Source organism: Chionomys nivalis, chromosome 4 (assembly GCF_950005125.1).
Source record: "Chionomys nivalis chromosome 4, mChiNiv1.1, whole genome shotgun sequence".
Classification (NCBI taxonomy): domain Eukaryota; kingdom Metazoa; phylum Chordata; class Mammalia; order Rodentia; family Cricetidae; genus Chionomys; species Chionomys nivalis.
The window spans coordinates 99,830,532-99,849,982 of record NC_080089.1 but is presented as its reverse complement, the minus strand read 5'-3'; the positions used below and the strand labels follow the sequence as shown (position 1 = coordinate 99,849,982).

At 44.4% G+C, this 19,451-nt stretch overlaps 1 protein-coding gene across 4 annotated transcripts; it reads left to right on the top strand.

Annotated features, from left to right (window-relative positions):
* Window positions 1–3,155: 3,155 nt before the first annotated feature.
* Cdv3 (CDV3 homolog) lies at window positions 3,156–18,102 on the top strand. Of its 4 annotated transcripts, none has more exons than XM_057768486.1 (5): window positions 3,156–3,822; window positions 4,786–4,862; window positions 10,636–10,778; window positions 14,643–14,802; window positions 15,843–18,102. In XM_057768486.1, exons 1-5 carry the CDS (start codon window positions 3,508–3,510, stop codon window positions 15,991–15,993), a joined length of 846 nt encoding a protein of 281 aa, XP_057624469.1. In that variant the 5' UTR covers window positions 3,156–3,507; the 3' UTR covers window positions 15,994–18,102. The 4 variants fall into 4 exon arrangements, with proteins under 4 accessions (XP_057624469.1, XP_057624470.1, XP_057624472.1 ...); XM_057768487.1 differs by having other exon boundaries at window positions 15,777–15,986; XM_057768489.1 differs by lacking the exon at window positions 15,843–18,102 and adding an exon at window positions 15,137–15,769.
* The last annotated feature ends 1,349 nt before the right edge of the window (window positions 18,103–19,451 follow it).

Here is a 19,451-nt window from a genome sequence, read left to right as displayed (position 1 = left end):
GATTAAGAGAACTTCCTGTTTCTGCAGAGGACCTCTGTTCGGGTCCCAGCACCCCTATAAGGTAGTTACAGTCACCTGTAACTCCAGATATAGGAGATCCAATGTGTATAGTTTCATACATGCACTCGCACACTTATATAAAATAAACACATTTTTAAAAAAAGGGAAAAGGGTCTGGGGTTCAGTTGGTAAAATGGTTGTCGAGGACATGTGAAACAAACTTGGTAAAAAATAGCCTCAAGCAGTGCATACCCTTAATCCCTGCAGAGGGAGGCAGAAGCAGGAAGATCTCTGTGAGTTCCAGGCCAGCCAGGGTTGTATAGTGAGACTCTGTCTTTTTTTTTTTCCTTTTTTTGAGACAGGGTTTCTCTGTAGCTTTGAAACCTGTCTGTCCAGGCTGGCCTCGAACTCACAGAGATCTGCGTGCCTCTGCCTCCCGAGTGTTGGGATTAAAGGTGTGTGTCACCATTGCCCAGCTGTCTGTAGCTTTGGAGCCTGTCCTGAAACTAGCTCTTGTAGACCAGGCTGGCCTCAAACTCACAGAGATCCACCTGCCTCTGCCTCCCGAGTGCTGGGGTTAAAGGCATGGGCCACCACCGCCTGGCTGTGAGACTCTGTCTTAAAAGAAAAAAAAAGCTAATTAAGAGGTAGAGGTCCAAGATCATCCTTGGCTCCGTTCACCTAGGGAGTTCAAGGGTATTTGGGATACGTAAGACTCTCTCTGAAAAAAGAAAAGAAAGAGACAGAGGGCAGGAAAGCACAGAAAAAGAAAGAAGAAAGAAAGAAGACAAGGGACAAGGAAAACATAAAGAAATTTTGATAATAGATGTCAAACAAAGGTGGTGGTGTCAGGCAGGGTTGAACTTGGCCAATACCACAGGAAGATATGTGGTATCACAAAAGGATCCATCCTGGGAGGTTGGGGGAAGGGAACTAATATGTCTGCTTATTAGCCAGGTGTAGTGGCACACACTTTTAATTCCAGCACTTAGGAGGCAGAGGCAGGTGAATCTGAGTTTAAGGACAGCCTGGGTCTACAGAGCTAGTTCCAGGACAGCCATGGTTACATGAAACCCTGTCTCAAAAACACAAGGAAAAAAAAAAGGAAGGGAGGAAGGAAGGAAGGAAGGAAGGAAGGAAGGAAGGAAGGAAGGAAGGAAGGAAAGAAAGAAGGAAGGCCTGCTTGTTATTGGCTACAGCTGTAGGGTTGTATTTGCTGGTTTTGTGTGTCAGCGTTGATCCCAGCTAGTCATCAGAAGAAGGAGCCTCAGTTGAGGAGATGCCTCCATGAGATCCAGCTGTAAGGCATTTTCTTATTTAGTGATCATTGGGGGACAGTTGAGCCCATGGTGGGTGGTTCCATCCTTGGGCTGTTGGTCCTGGGCTCTATAAGAAAGTGGACTAAGCAAATCATGAGAAGCAAGCCAGTAAGCAGCACCCCTCCATGGCCTCTGCATCAATTCCTGCCTCTGGGATCCTGCCCTATTTGAGTTCCTTTCCCGACTTCCTTCAGTGATGAACAGCAATGCTGAAGTGTAATTCAAATAAACCCTTTCCTCCGCAGCTCGCCTTTTGGTCATGGTGTTTCATGGCAGCAATAGCAACCCCTAGGGCCTTGTTTTATCCTTTGATATGTTCAGAACTCAGTTCTTCAAAGGCCACGACTAGGATAGGACTTCTAAGGGGGACTGGTATGGAAAAGGCACCTCTCCATTTACTGGCTGGGTTCTCACTGTCCCACAGGGCGACAGACCTAGGTCTGAGCCATTTCCTCAGTGGTTGTCACAGCTTTCTCCTCTACCCTTAAGAGGAAGCAGGCGTTTAAAACTACACCTAGACCATACTTCTCATGAGGAAACACACATTTGATTCTCAGGGCCCCAAGGTCAAGTCAGGTGGAAACTGAGTATTTTTGGTTCTCATTTCTTTCTCTTGCGGTTGTTTCCTTTCTTTGGCCTCAGATCCAAGATAGGAGCCAGAGTTAAACTGTAGCTCCCACTCAAACTCCAGTCAAGGTAGGAGGTTTCTAGGTGCATTCATGTATTAAAAAAAAAAAATCAAAAAAAATCTGTGTTGGCTCATTGTTCAGTTGGTAGTTAGTAGAGAGCCTGAGTAGCAACAACGGAAATCCCCAGCAACACATAATATAGGCACGGTGGTACATGTCTGTGCTCTGAGCACTTGGGAGGTGGTGTCAGGATCAGAAATTGGTTATCTTTTCTATGTATGGCATTCAGAGAGCCTGGATACACGTGACCCTGTCTCACAAGAAAATACCTTCCTCAAGCAAACAAAAAGCTTTCTGGGTGGGAGATATCAGTAGGTGCAGAGAGAGTGCAGGCCCAGAAAAAGGAGGGATTTTTGTGTATGTGTTTTCTTTTTGTGATGTTGTGGATGGAACCCAGTGCCCATGTGTCTGTTAAACTCTGTACCACTAAATCGCATTGCCAGTCATTCTCCATCTCACAAGATACCTCTTGTTAGAAGGTCAGATCATCTACCCTGACCCTGGGGGACACATCTAGTCCAGGATGAAGTTCAAAATCAGCTCCCTTTCATTTATCTCCTGGATTATTAAAGATCATTCAATAAACGGAACTACAAGTGCTAATCCACTGCTCATCAAAAGCATCCTGATCACAAGCAGCTAGGCGCCAGACCAGAGAGGGTGCAGGTACAGAAAAGAGGAGGGCAGGAGGTACAAGCTTGAACACAGCTAGCTTAACATGGTCTCTTTCTTTCCTGAAAGTTGAAATGCCTACCAGGCCACAGTCCTGGCGAGCCGACGCACGTGTACCCTACGCATGCGCGCAACCAAGGCAGACACCGCCCCCTCCGACTGGTCTTCTTCAGCCAAGTCACCAACCCTCTAAATGCCCGCCCTCAAGGCAAACCCTTGGCCAATCGGAGGCAGGAGTCGCTAGGACGTCACTCCTTTTGCAGACACCCGCTTCTCCCCGCCCCCATGTCGGCACCGCCCCGTCGGAGGAACGGATTGTCACCTAAGAGCTCCGTCCCGGCGTCTGATTGGCTCTCCCGGGAGCTCCGCCCCCGTATCCTCCCGCCGCCCTCCCCCCTCGGCGCGCCCATAGCAGCGGGCGGAACCGAGCGCGCAGGCGCGGCGCTGCCTCTCTCTGCTGGTGGCCCGCCCTCCCTCCTCCCCTCCCTCCCCTCCCCGTCCCCTCTCCCCTCCTCAGGCCCGCGCGGCTTCCTCCCGCACGCGCCGTCGTTAGCTGTGCGCTTTGCCGGTGCGCGCGTTCCTCGTCCCTCAGGCAGCGGGGCGAGCGCGACCCTTCTCGGCGCTCGCCGCCCCGGCGAGGAGCGTACCACCGTCCCCCGGAGCGCGGGGGGGGGGGAGCCGACCGCCCTGCTGCCCGCTCCTCGGCGACCCCGCGGGGCTGAGGCGACGCCGCACCCGGCAGCCTGAGCGCACAGCCGGCCTTGACCCAGAGCCCCGAACCGCGAACGCCGCGTCCGCCAGCGGCCCCACCCATCCGGGCCGCGGCCATGGCCGAGACCGAGGAGCGGAGCCTGGACAACTTCTTCGCCAAGAGGGACAAGAAGAAGAAGAAGGAGCGGAGCAGTCGGGCGGCCAACGCGGCGAGCGGCGCGGGCGGGAGCAGCGCGGCGGCGGGCGCCAGGCCGGGTGACGGCGGGAGCTCGGGCTCCGGTGCCAGGTCGGGCGACGGCGGGAGCTTGGGCTCCGGTGCCAGGTCGGGCGATGGCGGGAGCTTGGGCTCCGGCGCCAGGTCGGGCGACGGTGGGACCTCGAGGCCAGGGGACGGCGGGAGCACGGGCCCCGCTGGCAAGGCCGTAACGAAGGTAAGGGTTGGGAGGCCGGCGACCGGCCGCGTGTGCCCGCCCCCGCCGGCCCGGGAGGCCACGTGACTGGGGCTTCGCACGTCGGGCGGGCTCGGGGTGTCCCCCGGGGCTGGCTTGTCGCCCCCGTCCGCCGTCCTCCGCGCGCCGCGCCCTCTGGGCCACGGGGGTTGGGGTGGGCCGCGGTCCCCCGAGTGACGTGCCGTGCTCTGCCGCCGCTGCACTAGAGCCTGCTTGGCACTGGATTTCGGTTTTTCAGGTGTTTTAAGTCTCCTCTGTGTAGCCGGCGAAGTGTGGCTTGTTCTCCCAGCCGCGGCCACAGGGAGCCGGGAATTGAGTTGTGGAATTGCTCTGGATTTTTCTTCGCGAGGCTTTCCCCTGTAGTTGGTTTTAAGTAAAAGCGGCGGCAGAGAGGGCGTTTGGTAACTAGGCACGTGTCGGGATCTTGCTGGGACTCAGGCTGTACTTTACAATCCAGCCGCTAGACCCATTTTATTTTATTTTTTTGAGACAGGGTCTCTTTGGCCTGGTCTCCAATTCACAAAAAAAAAAAAACTGGCCTGACCTGGCCTCTGCCTCCCCAGTGTTGGGATTAAAGGTTTGTGTCGTACTTCTTGCAATTAAAAAAAAAATCACATTTTCTTATTTGTGTGTTGTGCGCGCTCATGTGTACGCGTGCGGAGGAGTTTGGAGACAACTTGAGGAAGTTCTTTCCCCCCATGTGGGCCCAGAGAATCAGCCTGAGGTCTTCAAGGCTGGCTGCAGGTGCATTTACCGGCTCAAGAATTCTGGTGGCCCTTGATCGCTTTTTTCCTAGTCTGAAACCTGTTTACCAAGATCTCTAATCCGATGTTTTGCAGATTCCTTTACCAGCTGAGGATTCCTGATGTCCCTTGATCCCTTTTTCCCCTAGTCTGAACATGTTGACCAAGAACTCTAATTAATCGGATGATATTTATTCCACAGGAGGAAGATGAGTGGAAAGAATTTGAGCAAAAAGAGGTTGATTACAGCGGACTAAGAGTTCAGGCAATGCAAATAAGGTAGGGTGTGATTACAAGTGGGTTATAACCTTTCGCGGGTAAAAGTACTAGGCACATTTTCTTGAAGCCCAGCTCTCCTGGTTTTGAGCAAAGGCAGTCCTCCGTGGGGTCATTAAATTAGCCGCCAGCTCTAGAATCCCGTGAGAGAGTTTCCCTACTTGAAGCTGTTTGGATTTTTTAGTTGGCTAAAATGGATTTGAATTTTTAACACGTTTTTAGCACTCCCCCCCCCCCCCCAAATAGCTCCCCCTGTAACTCACAGCTCTCTGAGAACTTACTGTAGATTTCTTTTTAAATGTCTGAGTTAACAGCTGTTAACCTGGGTGCTGGGAACTGTACCTGGCTTTCTGGAAAAGCAGTGAGCTAGCACTGACCTTGAACTCTTGGTCTTTTAGTTTCCAACTAAATACACTACCACGTGCTTGCACTTAGTTTTTTTTTTTTTTTTCCGCTTTCTTTTTAAATTTTAAGTTCATGGGTGTCAGGTCCCCTGGAACTAGAGTTATAGACAATTGCAAGCTGTCATGTGGTTGCTGGGAACTGAACCTAGGTCCTATGGAAGAGTAGTAAGTACTCAACCACTAAGCCATTTCTCCATCCTCTTAGGTTTTTTTTTTTTTTTTTTTGGTTTTTTGAGGCAGGGTTTCTCTGTAGCTTTGGATCCTGGCCTGGAACTAGCTCTTGTAGACCAGGCTGGCCGAGAACTCCCGACTGCTAGGATTAAAGGCGTGCGCCACCACCGCCCGGCTCCTCTTAGTTTTTTGAGACAGGTTTCTCTTTAGCTTTGGAGCCTGTCCTGTCCCTAGTTCTGTAGACCAGGCTGACCTTGCTCTCCCAGAGACCCACCTGCATCTGCCTCCCGACTTCAGGGATTAAAGGCTTACTTCACCACCACCCGGCTACAGGTACAGATTTGTATTTACGATGAAACCTTGTATACTCAGCACCCTAGTCATGAACTAGAACATTCTGTCATAAAGCCACCACCCTCCTCCTGAGGCCTTGCTTTTCCCTGCCTGCATCTCCAAGAATTAGCACTGCCGTAGAGATGGGATTGTAGATCCTAAGTACTTTTGCTTGGGTCTTAACATGTGTGACCCAGGATGGCCTTTTGAAGGCTTATCCCATCCCTTCAGCTACTGGGTTTTTAAAGATTTATAAGTAGAAAAGGCAAGTATGGGGTTCTTTTGCTTTAAAATTCAAAATTCTTATTTTACACAAACTAAATGATCTTTAATTTTAAATTGCCTTTGATCAGACGCTTGTAATTTGTAGAGAATTTCAGTGACCACATAGGAATTACTTGAGTTGGAGAAAATATTTTTTAACTCTAAACTGTCTTTGAAATCTAGAGCATAGTCTTTATGATTTTAATGTCTGTTGAAAGACCAGCTAGTATTTTAATATATGATTAATTAAGTCTATGCCACCTAGGCATTAAGGTCCCTGGGTGTTTTCCCATCATGTTGTGAGGTTACCAGAGTGAACATTCCTTTTGGTATCAGGGAATTTAGAAAGTATCTTTTGCCTTTGACCCCAGCACTCGGGAGGCAGAGGCAGGTGGATCTCTATGAGTTCGAGGCCAGCCTGGTCTAGAGGAGCTAGAGCTAGTTCCAGGACAGGCTCCAAAGCTACAGAGAAACCCTGTCCCCCCCCCAAAAAAAGAAAATATTTTATTGGTGTGGCTGTGTTTTTTGTTTGCTTTTTTTCTTTTAAATATTTATTTATGTGAATCTGGGTTGGGGACGTGCATGCATGCAGGTGCCTGAGAAGGCCAGAAGAGGGCATCTGGTCCCTTGAAGCTGGAGTTACAAGTAGTTGTGAACTGCCTAAGTTCTAGGAACTGAATTTAGAGCCTCTCCAAGAGCAGTATATCTTCTTGGAAGAGGATATTTTAGAAATTATCCACTGTGCCTGGTGATCCAAGCCTTAATTCCCAGCTACTGAGGAGGCTCAGGAAGGATGATTGAAAAAAATCAGGCCTGCCTGAGTTGGAGTGAGTTTAAGGTTACCCTGAAACAATTTAGTGAGACCCTATCTCAAAAATTAAGAGAAAGTTCCTGTTTTCTTTGTTCTGAGGCTTGAGTTTACAGATTGCTTTTATCTAGAGTTGTTGGTTCTCTGGATGTGGTCCAGTTCTGTGGTAAAATTAGGCTTTTCTTGGTCTGCTCTTGTTCTTGAAGACTTGAATGGTAATTTTTGGCCATTTTGAATTTAGTGGGCAAAAGTAGCATTTTCTGAAGGGTGGGTAGGAAGGCAGTTTACTTGGTATAAAATTTGGTTTTGTTAAGAGAATATTTAAATTGAATTGTTTTTCCAGCAGAATATAAAAGCCTTGCCTTTATTTTAACATTTTTGGAGTTGGAAATTTGCTTTATAGCTCATGCTGGTCTTACTTGTTTGATTCTCCACTTCAGCCCTGGGTCCTAGTTATGTACCATCATGCCCAGCTTATTTTGACAACCCTGCCCCTTTTTCTTTTGTAGTGCTGGGAATCAGACTCATGGTTTCACTCACCATAGGCAAGTGCTTTCCCTCTCACTGAGTCATATCCTCAGTCCTAATTTTATTAGTTAACATTTTTATTTTTGATTCTTTTTTTTTTTTGAGGCAGGATTTTATAACTTAAACTCTTCATCCTCCTGACTTTACCTCCCAAATACTTGCTTGTTTGTTTAAGGCACAGGGACAGTCCCATTGGGCTGTTTCAGGTCAATCACTTGCCAGACTCCTGGATGGAGTACTATATTATTTGAACTTAAGTAGACTAGCCCTTTTTTATTTTATTTTTGAGACAGGGTTTCTCTGTAGCTTTTGGTTTCTGTCCTGGAACTAGCTCTTATAGACCAGGCTGGCCTCGAACTCAGAGATCCGCCTGCCTCCGTCTGCCTTCCGAGTGCTGGGGTTAAAGGCATGCGCCACCACTGCCCGGCAGTAGACTAGCTTTTATGCTGTATATTTCATTGTTCTTAGCAACAGCTTGTCATTGCTCTTCAGTGGTCATTCTAGAGGCTTTGCTGAGCTCTAGTAGTTTATAGTCTTAAGTGTGTTTTAAAATTTTGTGGTTAGTTTTTCTTTTAAAGTCTCAGGGGATGGGGTGAGAAAAATGGTGTCCTGACTGATTGTGATGGGATATGCATATAATACCAGAGTTTGATTTGAGGCAGGGGGATCATGGATTCAAAGACCAACCTTAGCTATACTGGGAGAGACATTGTCTTAAAAAGAGATATGACTTCAATTGATGTTGCTTAAGCCAAATTGGAGTTTTGCAGTGTGTGCCTGCTTGTTTACTTCTTTACTGTTGAATTTGAGGACCAGAGGAGTCCGTGGGGTGTTTTATCTCTCTTCACCTTACTTTCTGAGATAAGGTCTCTTGGTGAACCTGAATCACACCATTTTGGCTAGCCAGTAAGCTTCTAGGATACTCTTATCTCTGCCTGCAATGGTGGGCTTACAGTGACTGTGTCTGGCTCTCATATAGGTTCCAGGGATTTAAACTCCAGTCTTACTTTTACAGAAAATGCTCTTAACCATATATTCAGTTGAGCAATTGTGATTTAGTGCTTTGGTGAGTAAATAGATATGAAGTGTGGATGAATAACTGAAATTGCTGCTTCAGTATATACAAATGTAAGTGCCATGAAGGTCTGTGTGGGAATCTTCATCAATCTTGGATAGATGAGGTTGTTGGGACATTGCTATTCAGTTATGTCTAGATGTGTACCTATTTTACCCCTAAAGCAATTATAGTGTAACTATATTGATACATTTCAAAATTTTAAAACAAAAAGGTTTTGTGAAAAAATTCTGAAGTTTGGTCTTATAAAGATGGTATATATGTGCAGCGTGTATAAAATGCATATGAATATTAAAGCATCTAAAAGCATCTAGCAATGTTTATGTGCCAGATGGTTTTCTAGATACTATATGTGCTAATTCATTTGCTCTTTATATTCGGTGTGTCATCTTTATTTTATCTAAAAGCTAGCTGGTGCCACCTTGAAAGCCTGACCAGTAAATGAAAGAGGTGGCAGAAACTGGATTTCATCCATCAGTTCCTGTGTATTGGCACTCAAAAGTACTCATTAAAATTACAATTTAAGGATTTGCTGTAGATGTATTGATATTTATGTTTTAGTTGGTTTAAATAGCACAAATATAATTTGTTAGTGTAAGCACAGTATCATTTTAAATGACTCACTAGGTAATATGTTAAAACAGAAAACTGTAGTTTGAATTGACCATATTCTTCATCTTTTTTTTTTTTTTTTAATTATGAATACAATGTTCTGTCTGCATGTATACCTGCAGGGCAGAAGAGGGCACCAGATCTCATTATGGATGGTTATGAGCCACCATGTGGTTGCTGGGAATTAAACTCAGGACCTCTGGAAGAACAGTCAGTGCTCTTAGCCGCTGAGCCATCTCTTTCCAGGCGTGCCCCCCCCCCCGCCCCGCGCGCATCTTTTTTTTTAAATTAAGTTTATTTTATGCATGTCAGAAGATAGCTGGCAGGAGTTGATTCTCCCACTTTGTGGGTCCTGGGGATTAAACTTGAGTCTTTAGGCTTGGTGACAAATCATCTGCTCTGTAACTTTTTGTGTTCTTGGAGAAGGCATCACTGAAGTCACCATCCTCAGCCTGTGTGCTGAGGTCACCATACTTAGTCTCCAGATAGGGGTTACTTCTCTGCTTGCTTTTTTCAGTATGTGGGATCACAGCCAGGGCAAGTCCCTAGCCCCTGAGATACAGTCTTAAATGCAGATTGAAGATGAAGTTGTTCCTCTTAGTGGCTATCATTGGTCTTTAAATGGAGTGATTACTTGTAACTAGTGGACAGTGTCTTTAAAGAATTAAAGGATCGTAAAAAAGATGGGTATGGTGGCTTACACTTTGAGTCTCAGCACATGGGAGATAAAGGCAGGAAGATCAGCCAAGACCATCCTTGGTCATGTACTGAGTTCAAGGCCAGCCTGGGCTACCTGAGACCCTGCCTCATAAAATCAAGTTAAAAGGGAGGTCAAAAAATTTGCCTTGGATTCTGAATATGATTTAGTTTAATTAACATACACACGCCCTCAAACAAAAAGTCCCAGACAGAACACTAAGCCAGATAAGCCAGAAGAAATTTGTCTTAACACCTAGGACATAGCTTGCTTTAATTGAAATATTCTTTTGGGGACCCAGCAGTATGGCTCATTGGATAAAAGTGCTTGCTATTAAAGCTGATGACTTTGGTTTGCAGCTCCAGAACCTACATGCTTGAAAGAACTGATTCTCAAAAGTTGTGCTTGGACTATACAACTGCAAACACCTTTTTCCCCTAATAAGTTTAGCTGGGCATGTGGTGCACAACTTAAGTCCCAGCAGAGGGTGGCAGAGACAGGCAGATCTCTGACATCTAAGTTGGCCTTGTCTACCTACATATCTGGTTCCATACTGGTCAGGGCTGTACCATGTGACCATATTTCAGAAAGAAATGTTCTTTTTTTTTTTTCTTTTTTTTTTTTTTTGGTTTTTCGAGACAGGGTTTCTCTGTGGTTTTGGAGCCTGTCCTGGAACTAGCTCTGTAGACCAGGCTGGTCTCGAACTCACAGAGATCCACCTGCCTCTGCCTCCCAAGTGCTGGGATTAAAGGCGTGCGCCACCACCGCCCGGCTTTTTTTTCTTTTTTAATTAGAAAGAAATGTTCTTTTGTTAATGCTTCATGTGGTGGTACATTCATTCATCTGGTACTTGGGAAGTTATAAATGTACTTGTTTTTCAATAGTGAAAAGGAAGATGATGATAATGAAAAGAGAGAAGATCCAGGAGATAACTGGGAAGAAGGTGGAGGTGGTAGTGGAGTAGAAAAATCTTCAGGTCCCTGGAATAAAACAGCTCCAGTACAAGCACCTCCTGCTCCAGTAATAGGTAATCCTGTTTTCCTTCTGAAAGGCTAATTTAATGTGGTATATGTTCCTGTTGTGGGGTGGGGTGGGAACCTTACCATTCCTGGGAGAGGGGGATCTGGATGTATATGTTCCTAATAAGACCCAAATGGAAGGACTGTAAAAATTACACCACATAAGTTTTGTTCAGCAGACTGTCAAGCTAGGTAGTTCACCTGATCAGCAAGCATTCGACCTCTAAAGTACATCCTCGGTGCTACTCTTAGGAAGGTCTTGAAACCTGAATTATCAGCAGGAATTTATTTTATGAAGAGAATAAAAGGTCTTTGAAACTAAAAAAAAAATCTTAAGGATCACTGGGCGGTGGTGGTGGCGCAGGCCTTGAATTCCAGCACTGGGGAGGCAGAGGCAGGTGGATCTCTTGAGTTCGAGGCCAGCCTAGGGTACATACAGTAGAATGAGTTCCAGACAGCCAGGACTGTTTGACAGGGAAACCCTGTGTTGTAAAAAAAAAAAAAAAAAAAAAAAAAAAATTCCTAGGGATATATTTGTGTGTTGTGCCTGAGTGTGTGCATGTTTGTACAGGTGCTTGTGAATGGGCAGAAGCTTGTTGTCATTGTCCACTCAATTTGTTGAGGTTAGGGCCTCCCAAGGAACCAGGAATTCAAACCAATTGCAGTTAGCCTAGCTAGCCAGCTTGTTTTTTGTGATCCTATTTCTACCTCTATGAGGGATTATAGGTGACTGCTGTGCCTGCCTAGCTTTTATATGGGTCTGATCTCTGGGCCTTATTTGCTCAACAAACATAACCACTGAGCCATCTCTGTAGCCTGAAGTTGTTGCTTATTTTTGATGTGCTAGAAATTGAACTAAGGGCCTTACACATGCTAAACGTATTACTGAACTGCATTTCCAGCTGGCAAATCTTCGGCATTATTTTTTATTTTGAAACACCTTTTTATGTGTAGCTCATGTGGCCTTGAGTCCTTGGTATAGCAGTGATGACCTCAAGTCACAGCCACTACCTCCCCCTTTCCTGGGATTACACAGGAGTAAGCTTTCCTGACAACTTTTCTAATTTAAAATGTTTTTAAATTGTTTTGATTCCTTGAGAATGTCATAGAATATGTTTTGGTAATATCCTAACTCCTCAAGAGACCTTCCAACCACTTGCTTTTTGGCACAGGTTCTCACTATGCAGCCTTAGATTGTTTGTGCACGCGTGAGTGTTGTGTGTGTTGTGTATTCATGTGGGTGTGGCCGTTGAGGCCAGAGGCTGACTTCTTGTCTCTTCCTATGTCACTCTACACTTCACATTTTGATTCAAGTTCTCACTGAGTCTAGAGCGCACTAAAGACTATACTAGCTGGCCAGCTCTCCCCGGGATCTTGTTTTTCTGTCACCACTCACCCAAGCCTGCGCTGATTACAGGCAGCACATGCTGTCGCCGAGCCTGTTTCTTTCCATAGGCTTGGATTATACCAGAAGGAAAGCTTACGTCCTTATTTACTGAGTATCAACACTGCACTTGGGATAGGCATATGTTGCTACCATGTTATTTTCACGAGTTCTGGTTGGTGTAAATTTTAACTTCTCAATGCTTTTATGGCAAGCGCTTTACATCTGAACCATCCCCCCAGCCTCTGAGTGCTGAAGTTAAATACCATGATAGTGATGCTTGATTTTTCTCTCTTGAAATTGATAATCTTTCAGGCCACTCCAGGACTGTACCAGACACACAGCTTTTATAGATGCATTGTTCTTATGCTTTGGGGCTGGTATCTTTCCTCTTTGTGTCAGGTTTCTGAAGCAATTTCTGTGACGACCAGATGGTAAATAATGTGGAGGAGAGGACCTGGTGGTGTCTGCTGCTGTGGCATGGAAGCTGATATGGACATAACAGTGATGGGTGTAGCCTTGTTCCAGTTGTTGGGCCAGATATAGCTTGTTTGCTAACTCTTAGTTTTATGTGTTTGTTTTTTTCTTTTTTCTGATTTTTATTATTTCTGTGGTGAGTTCGTGGAGCTGAATCTAGCCACCAGGTTTATACACAGAGAGTGTCTTTACCTGCCAAGCCATCTCGCTGGCCTCCAGTTCTTTTCAAGTCTGCTTAATCACTGAAACCCTCTGTAAACCTATAAAAATGCAGCTCCTTTGGAACTGGAGAGATAGCTCATTAGTTATGTGTTCTACTGCTTTACTGAAGAACCAGAACTCCTATCCGGGGCTCACAAACACCTTCAAGGAATCCAGCTCTTCTGTCCAATACGGAGGTCTCTGCACACACACAGACACACATTTTTCTTGTTTTTGTTTTTTGTTTTGGTCTTTTCTAGAACATGCTGCCCAGTAGACTTTTGGGAGGTGATGGAAAGGTGCAGTGGTATAGTGGCCACTAGTCACATGTGACTGAGAAACTGAAACCTAGATTTCATTTTACTCATCTAAAATAACTACATGTGTTGCTTTGAATCCCCACACTCAGAACACAGGCAAACAGAGTCTTTCAGTTGAGGCAGCCAGGGCTACAAAGTGGAGACTGTTTGAAAAACAAATGAGTGAGCAAACAGGCCAGCTTTGCACTGTGTGCAGATAACTCCGCTAGAGTTTAAATGGCCAGAATCCACTGTTAAAGAGAACTAATTCCTAAAACTTGTCTTCTGATTGCCGCACCTGAATACTTGGGGATGTCAGCCCACAATTACACCACCCACAGACACAAAAAATTTTTTATTTTAAAGCCTCATGTGCCTAATGTGCTGGAACATAATTTAAGGTTTGATTTGGTTTCTCTTTGAGTTGCTCAGGCTGGCTTTGAACTCTAATCCTTTCTCAGCCTCCCAAGTACTGATGTTGTGAGCATGTTCCACTACTCCCAAAAATTTGTTTATCCTAAGTGCAATTTAGATTCTCATTAAAGCATGTAAACTTTCCCTTCTAAGCCTATAGAAAACAGTCTTTTAAACTATAAAGACATTGTGTTTCAGCTAGTAGCTGACACAGGAATGTTTATTGTGTTTTCATGGGGTAGGCTAGCAAATTTCTGAAAAGAAAGTTTTTGAAAAGTGAAAAATAACACTGCTTGAAACCATATCAAGGATCAGTTGGAATACAGAAAAATAAGCCTTCGTAAAAGATTTTAAGCTGTTCGGGGCCTTTTCCTGTTTTCTGATCGAACAGAAAAATTGAACATCCAGTGATCTTAGAGAATGAAATAAAGATAAGGATTGCCTATTTTTTAAATCATCTTTAGAAATTAAAATACTACATGTGCATCTTATTAAATAAATTCTTTAGGTAAGACAACTTGTATAGACTACCTTCTGAGTAAAGAAAGTGAATACCACATTTACTGATAGAAACACCAGGAACTCTGGTGTTGTATTCCAAAAGGTAATCTCTTTGAGGACTCCTCATTTCCCCTCCCTCAAGCTTGTAACCTCACTCAGAATGCATGTATGGCATGTTAGATTTATTCTCAGGGAAGTTAGAGCGCTCGCTGCCTTAGAGATGAGCAGCTTTCTACTTTGAGTTGTTTTTCACAGAACTTTGCTTTTGTTGTCCTGTCCAAATCCCTTCTGAATCAGTGTTTGCTTCTCTCATAATTGTTTTTTTTTTTTAAATATTTATTTATTTATTATGTATACAATATTCTGTCTGTATGTATGCCTGCAGGCCAGAAGAGGGCACCAGACCCCATTATAGATGGTTGTCAGCCACCATGTGGTTGCTGGGAATTGAACTCAGGACCTTTGGAAGAGCAGGCAATGCTCTTAACCGCTGAGCCATCTCTCCAGCCCCCTTCTCTCATAATTGTTAAATGATCAGGAGTGTGAGAAGATGTTATTAGAAGGCCACACATTTGAATAAATGCCTTATCTATTAGTTACAGAAACCTCGGAGCCGGCAATGCCTAGTGGTGTATATAGGCCTCCTGGGGCCAGGCTAACCACAACAAGAAAAACGCCTCAAGGACCACCAGAAATATACAGTGACACACAGTTCCCATCCCTGCAGTCCACTGCCAAGCACGTAGAGAGCCGGAAGTAAGTATGTGAGGTTATGAGTAGGTTCTCTGACCAGGCACTTGGGAACCAGCTGGGACTTGGGTACCCAAGAGGGAAGGAAGACAGAGGGTGTGGGAAGAGTCCTTGGAAAGAGCAAGAAAAAGGATGCTAAAGACGGGCTTTGCTGTCTGCTTTGTTTCTGTCACAGCTGCATTTAGTTAGTTCTTATAAGTACATTATTACTGGCTTGTCCCTTTTAAATATGGAAGCTAGAAATGTAAAAGCATTTATCATTGCATTCCCAATAAATGGGAGTAGAAGACAGATGTTGGCATTTATAAATCTAATACTAAAAATGATCTTATTTCAGCAGGTACTTAAAATGAATGCTACCTGAAGTTAAATGACCACATATGGCACATCTACATCTTATTTAGGGACATGAATTTTCAAAAGTAAATAAAATGGGAAGAAATGTAAATGGCATCAGATGGAAAATTTTTTTGGGTGGCTTTAAAGTAAATCCCAGCCTTTTCGCCTAATTGAGAGCACAGCTGGCTTGAATTTAGACCTCCAGTCGGACTTGCTTCTCTGCTCTGTCCTCAAATGTGTGGGGGGACTGAGAGGGCAGTGACTTGCCACACACCTTTCTTTACCTGATCTAATCAGATCACTCCCCCAAAGCAAAGGGGAGGAGAAATCGTTGAATGATGAGAACATTACTTGACTGAGTAAACAGGCACCCTTAAGCATAAAGATGTATTATCTACTAACTGCTAAAACTTAGAAGTGAGTCTTAGGAGAAATGTCGTTACACAGCTTCTTTCCACTTGTCTTCAAGTTGGTCCCAAAATAGTCTGTTCAGAAGATGGGACCTCAGAGCTTCAGTACAGTATTACATGTTTTCTGTTCAATTGAAGCCTTAAAGTGGTTTGATATGGATCTTGTATTTCCTTCCTGTCCAGGATGATTCTTAGGTTTGTTTTTTTCTTTTTTTTTTTTTTTAATTCAAGGAAGAATACTTTCAAAATTCCCCAGTGAAGAAGAAATATTTACTGATTACATTTCTTTTCCCTTAGGGATAAAGAAATGGAGAAGAGCTTTGAAGTAGTAAAACACAAAAATAGAGGTAGGGAGGAGGTTTCAAAAAACCAGGCCCTTAAACTTCAGCTAGACAACCAGTATGCTGTGCTTGAAAATCAGAAGTACAGCCACACACAGTACAGTTAAGCAATGGTTTTTGCTAAGCCTCCCAAGATAACTAGACCACAGCTAACCACCACGAACAGCCATTCAGCGTCTCATATCTGGATCTACAGTGACTGATTGATGAAGACCTTGATTCCAGTGACTGTCCCTGTTGCACTATGGAAGATCAAGAGTCACAACTGATCTTGATGTGTGTTGGATTTAGGGGTGTTTTCATTGTCTTAAATATTTGTGAATTAGATTCAGCTGTGTTTCCATAGTTGCTCTGCATATAAAACCAAACCTGCAGCCAGTGGTCATTTCAAACATCTTTATGTTCAGATACTGAGCCTTCGCAAGGTTGACTACCTCAGATTTGCTGCACTTAATTGTGGATTTCATGTGGATCACAACTTCTGCATAAGTTACAGCTATTAGTATCAGTGTGAACCTTGAAACCAACTCTACTGGATTCCTTTCGGGAAGCCTTCAGAAGTCAGCCATCTGGGTTCTGATCTGCTGTAAAAGATGAAGAGTTAAGTGACCTTAAATAACCTGTTCTGTGCCCACTCTAAGGAACACTCTGTAGGCTGTGGCTACATTAGACTTCTTGGAACAAGCCGCTGTCAGAACTGTTGTGTTTGGATCATCTGTGTGGGGCTATGATTTATAATTTAAGTTTTTAGTTGTAGTATGAGGTGGCTATAGATTCAATTCAACCAAACTTGGATCCACCAAATGGGGAAAGGGTGGGGGATAGTCTTGTTTCTTTGAATACCTTTTTATTCAGATAGTGCTTGTTACGTTCCACATTAAGGCCTTGCTTTGACTTGGAGTAAGTTCTTGGACAGCGTATTGTGTGGTAAAATAACCTGAATGAGGCATTGGAATTGTGAAATGACCTGTGAATTTGCCAATCCCTAGGTGGAACCAGATAGCCTTTCTTTGATACAAAGGGCAGCGGATGCCAGAGGCTCCACTCCGGTGCTGCTCAATCCTCCTCTAATCAGGTTTAAATTGAACTGCTGTGGACAGAGTGGTGTCTGCTCAGGTGGGGAGGGGTTCACTGGCCTGTCTTAACATTTCAAAGCAACAGGTGCAAAACCTCACCAACACCCTGAAGTTTCATGAATCTTGCATGGTGTCTGATAAAAAAAAATCTTGTGTGTGCCCCAAATTTGAAGATATTGGCTATTTTGTAGATACATTCCTTGTTCTAGACAGCTCTGTTGTTCACCTAGGGAATATTTTGTGATGTTCACTTGGAAAGGCAGGGGAATTGCCAGTGATGTATCACTTCTGTTCTCAGTAATGAGATGTAACTGCAGTAGTACTTGGCCCTTCAAGAGGGCACTGCTGTATTCCTTTCCATCTAATGGAGTAGCGTGGCGGTTACCTACTTCCGTGTCCCCAGAAATGCTTCAGTACAAATACTCTTTATCAGTAACTAAGTACATGATGTCAGTGCCTGAGTTCCTCTAATGAATCCCTTTGCAAAATGCAGTTCAGACTTGTTCAGTACTGACAGGAGTGAAAACAGGTAACGGAGGAAGCTCTCCCAGCTTGAGACTGTGTCTTGTAGTTTGGTGAATGAATGCAGCAGTTAGTGTGGGAAGCAGGAGGTGTTGGCCAGTGTTTGCTGACCCAAACTGCATGCCATTCTGGGCAGTAATGTTGGCATGATCTGAGCCAGCCAGGAGGAAGTTGGGTGATTAGACATTTGAGATCTTCATTGAACTGGAGACTTATTTGGGCACTAGAAACCTTAAAAAGTAATCTCACACCTTGAGACACCTACTTACCTTAAAGTAGGCTCCCCCATCCCCAAGCCCCATTCTGTTTGGGGTTAAGGTTTGAGAATTGAACGAAGACAGATGTGAAGAGGTTCATTTAATGGCATACTGTACTGGAACACTGAAGACCTGCAGCAGATGTAAATTCCAAGTCTTGTTATAATTTTTTTAAGATTGTGAAATTATCGAAATGCACACGAATCAAGTTTTAATACACTGTCTGGGTGGATGAGGCTGTCCATTGCACCATTTCTTTCTTTGGGTTCTCAGGCATGGTTCGACAGTGTAAGAACTCTGTAACATTAACATTGAATAAAAAGAAAATCTATGAGTGGTAGACGTGATGTTTTCTGTTGACACTCCTTAGCTTAAACTCTGAGAATGGAGAGCAGTGTCGGGGTCACTTCTCGGGATGACGACTGCACTCTGTCAGGAGTGCACTAGTTTGCCGACTTCTATAGGAGCTAAATGGGGTGAGAATGGATGCAAGCCTGAAACACTCCTAATGGAAAGATGTTGACTCATTCTCTAGCGGCTTCAGTAGAGCTGAACTTTGTTATGGCAAGGGGGATCTAAAGCCTTTTATCCTGTACACTGCGAGTTTTCATGCCAAAGCCCCCACCTTTTTTCGGGGGTGGGGTGGGGGCAGAAGATGGAGTGTTTGGGAGCCAAGGGACATTTTTTTTTAATATTTATTTATTATGTATACAATATTCTGTCTGTATGTCTGCAGGCCAGAAGACATCAAACCTCATTACAGATGGTTGTGAGCCACCATGTGGTTGCTGGGAATTGAACTCAGGACCTTTGGAAGAGCAGGCAATGCTCTTAACCACTGAGCCATTTCTCCAGCCTGCCAAGGGACATTTTCTTTAGAATGTGATTCTCTTTCCATAGTTGGTTCCCAGGGCTTGAACTCAGTTGTCAGGCTGGAAGCAGGGCTTTCTACCAACTCCAGAATCTGCTGGGGATTGGAATCAGATCCCTGAACTACTTATACAAAAGTTTAAACAATTCTTTTTCATAAACTGTTTTCTGTGGTATTGGAGGAGGCCAAAGAAGTTACTGGATTCCCTAGAACAGATGGTTGTTAGCTTTTCCATATGGGTTTGGGGAACTCAACCAGGTCCAGAGCAGCCAGTGCTCACTTTTGATGCTCTGTTTCTCCAGTCTTACCATATCTTTCAAGGCAGCAGCAGTTTTAAATTTAAATTATAGTCCTAAATATCTTAGTTGAGGTATATTTGAAGTCATTTTTGGTAATGGAATCTATATATTTACTTGGTACTGGATTGTGACTTTTTAAAGAAATTATTCTTATATGCCTGTGTGCTTATATGCCGCTTGTGTACAGGTTCCTGTGGAGACCAGAAGGTGTTAGAGCTGGAGTTGCAGGCATGAGTCTCCCTTTGCAGGTGCTGGGAACTGAAATCTTGTCCTTGACAAGAACATCAAGTGCTGTTCACCACAGATGTCTCCAGTTCTGAGACTTTTCTTCCTTAAATGCTGCTCCAAACATGCCAGACAAAGTACTCTCGGGCTACACAACATTCTCAGCCCTTTTTATCTTTTAATAGTGTTTATAGCTGAGGTGGGCTTTCCTGCCTTAAGCCTTGTGAGGGTAGCTAGGATTTATATGTATCAGGTCAGGCCTTAACTTTTTTACAGACAGGGTCTGATGAATACATACTCCCCTTCAAGCTTGCT

Excerpts from the sequence above, each read along its gene's own strand:
- Cdv3 (XM_057768486.1), top strand. The coding sequence starts at position 3,508 with ATGGCCGAGACCGAGGAGCGGAGCCTGGACAACTTCTTCGCCAAGAGG. Across the intron at positions 3,823-4,785 it reads CTGGCAAGGCCGTAACGAAG|GAGGAAGATGAGTGGAAAGA; the intron begins GTAAGGGTTGGG and ends TTTATTCCACAG. Across the intron at positions 4,863-10,635 it reads GTTCAGGCAATGCAAATAAG|TGAAAAGGAAGATGATGATA; the intron begins GTAGGGTGTGAT and ends GTTTTTCAATAG.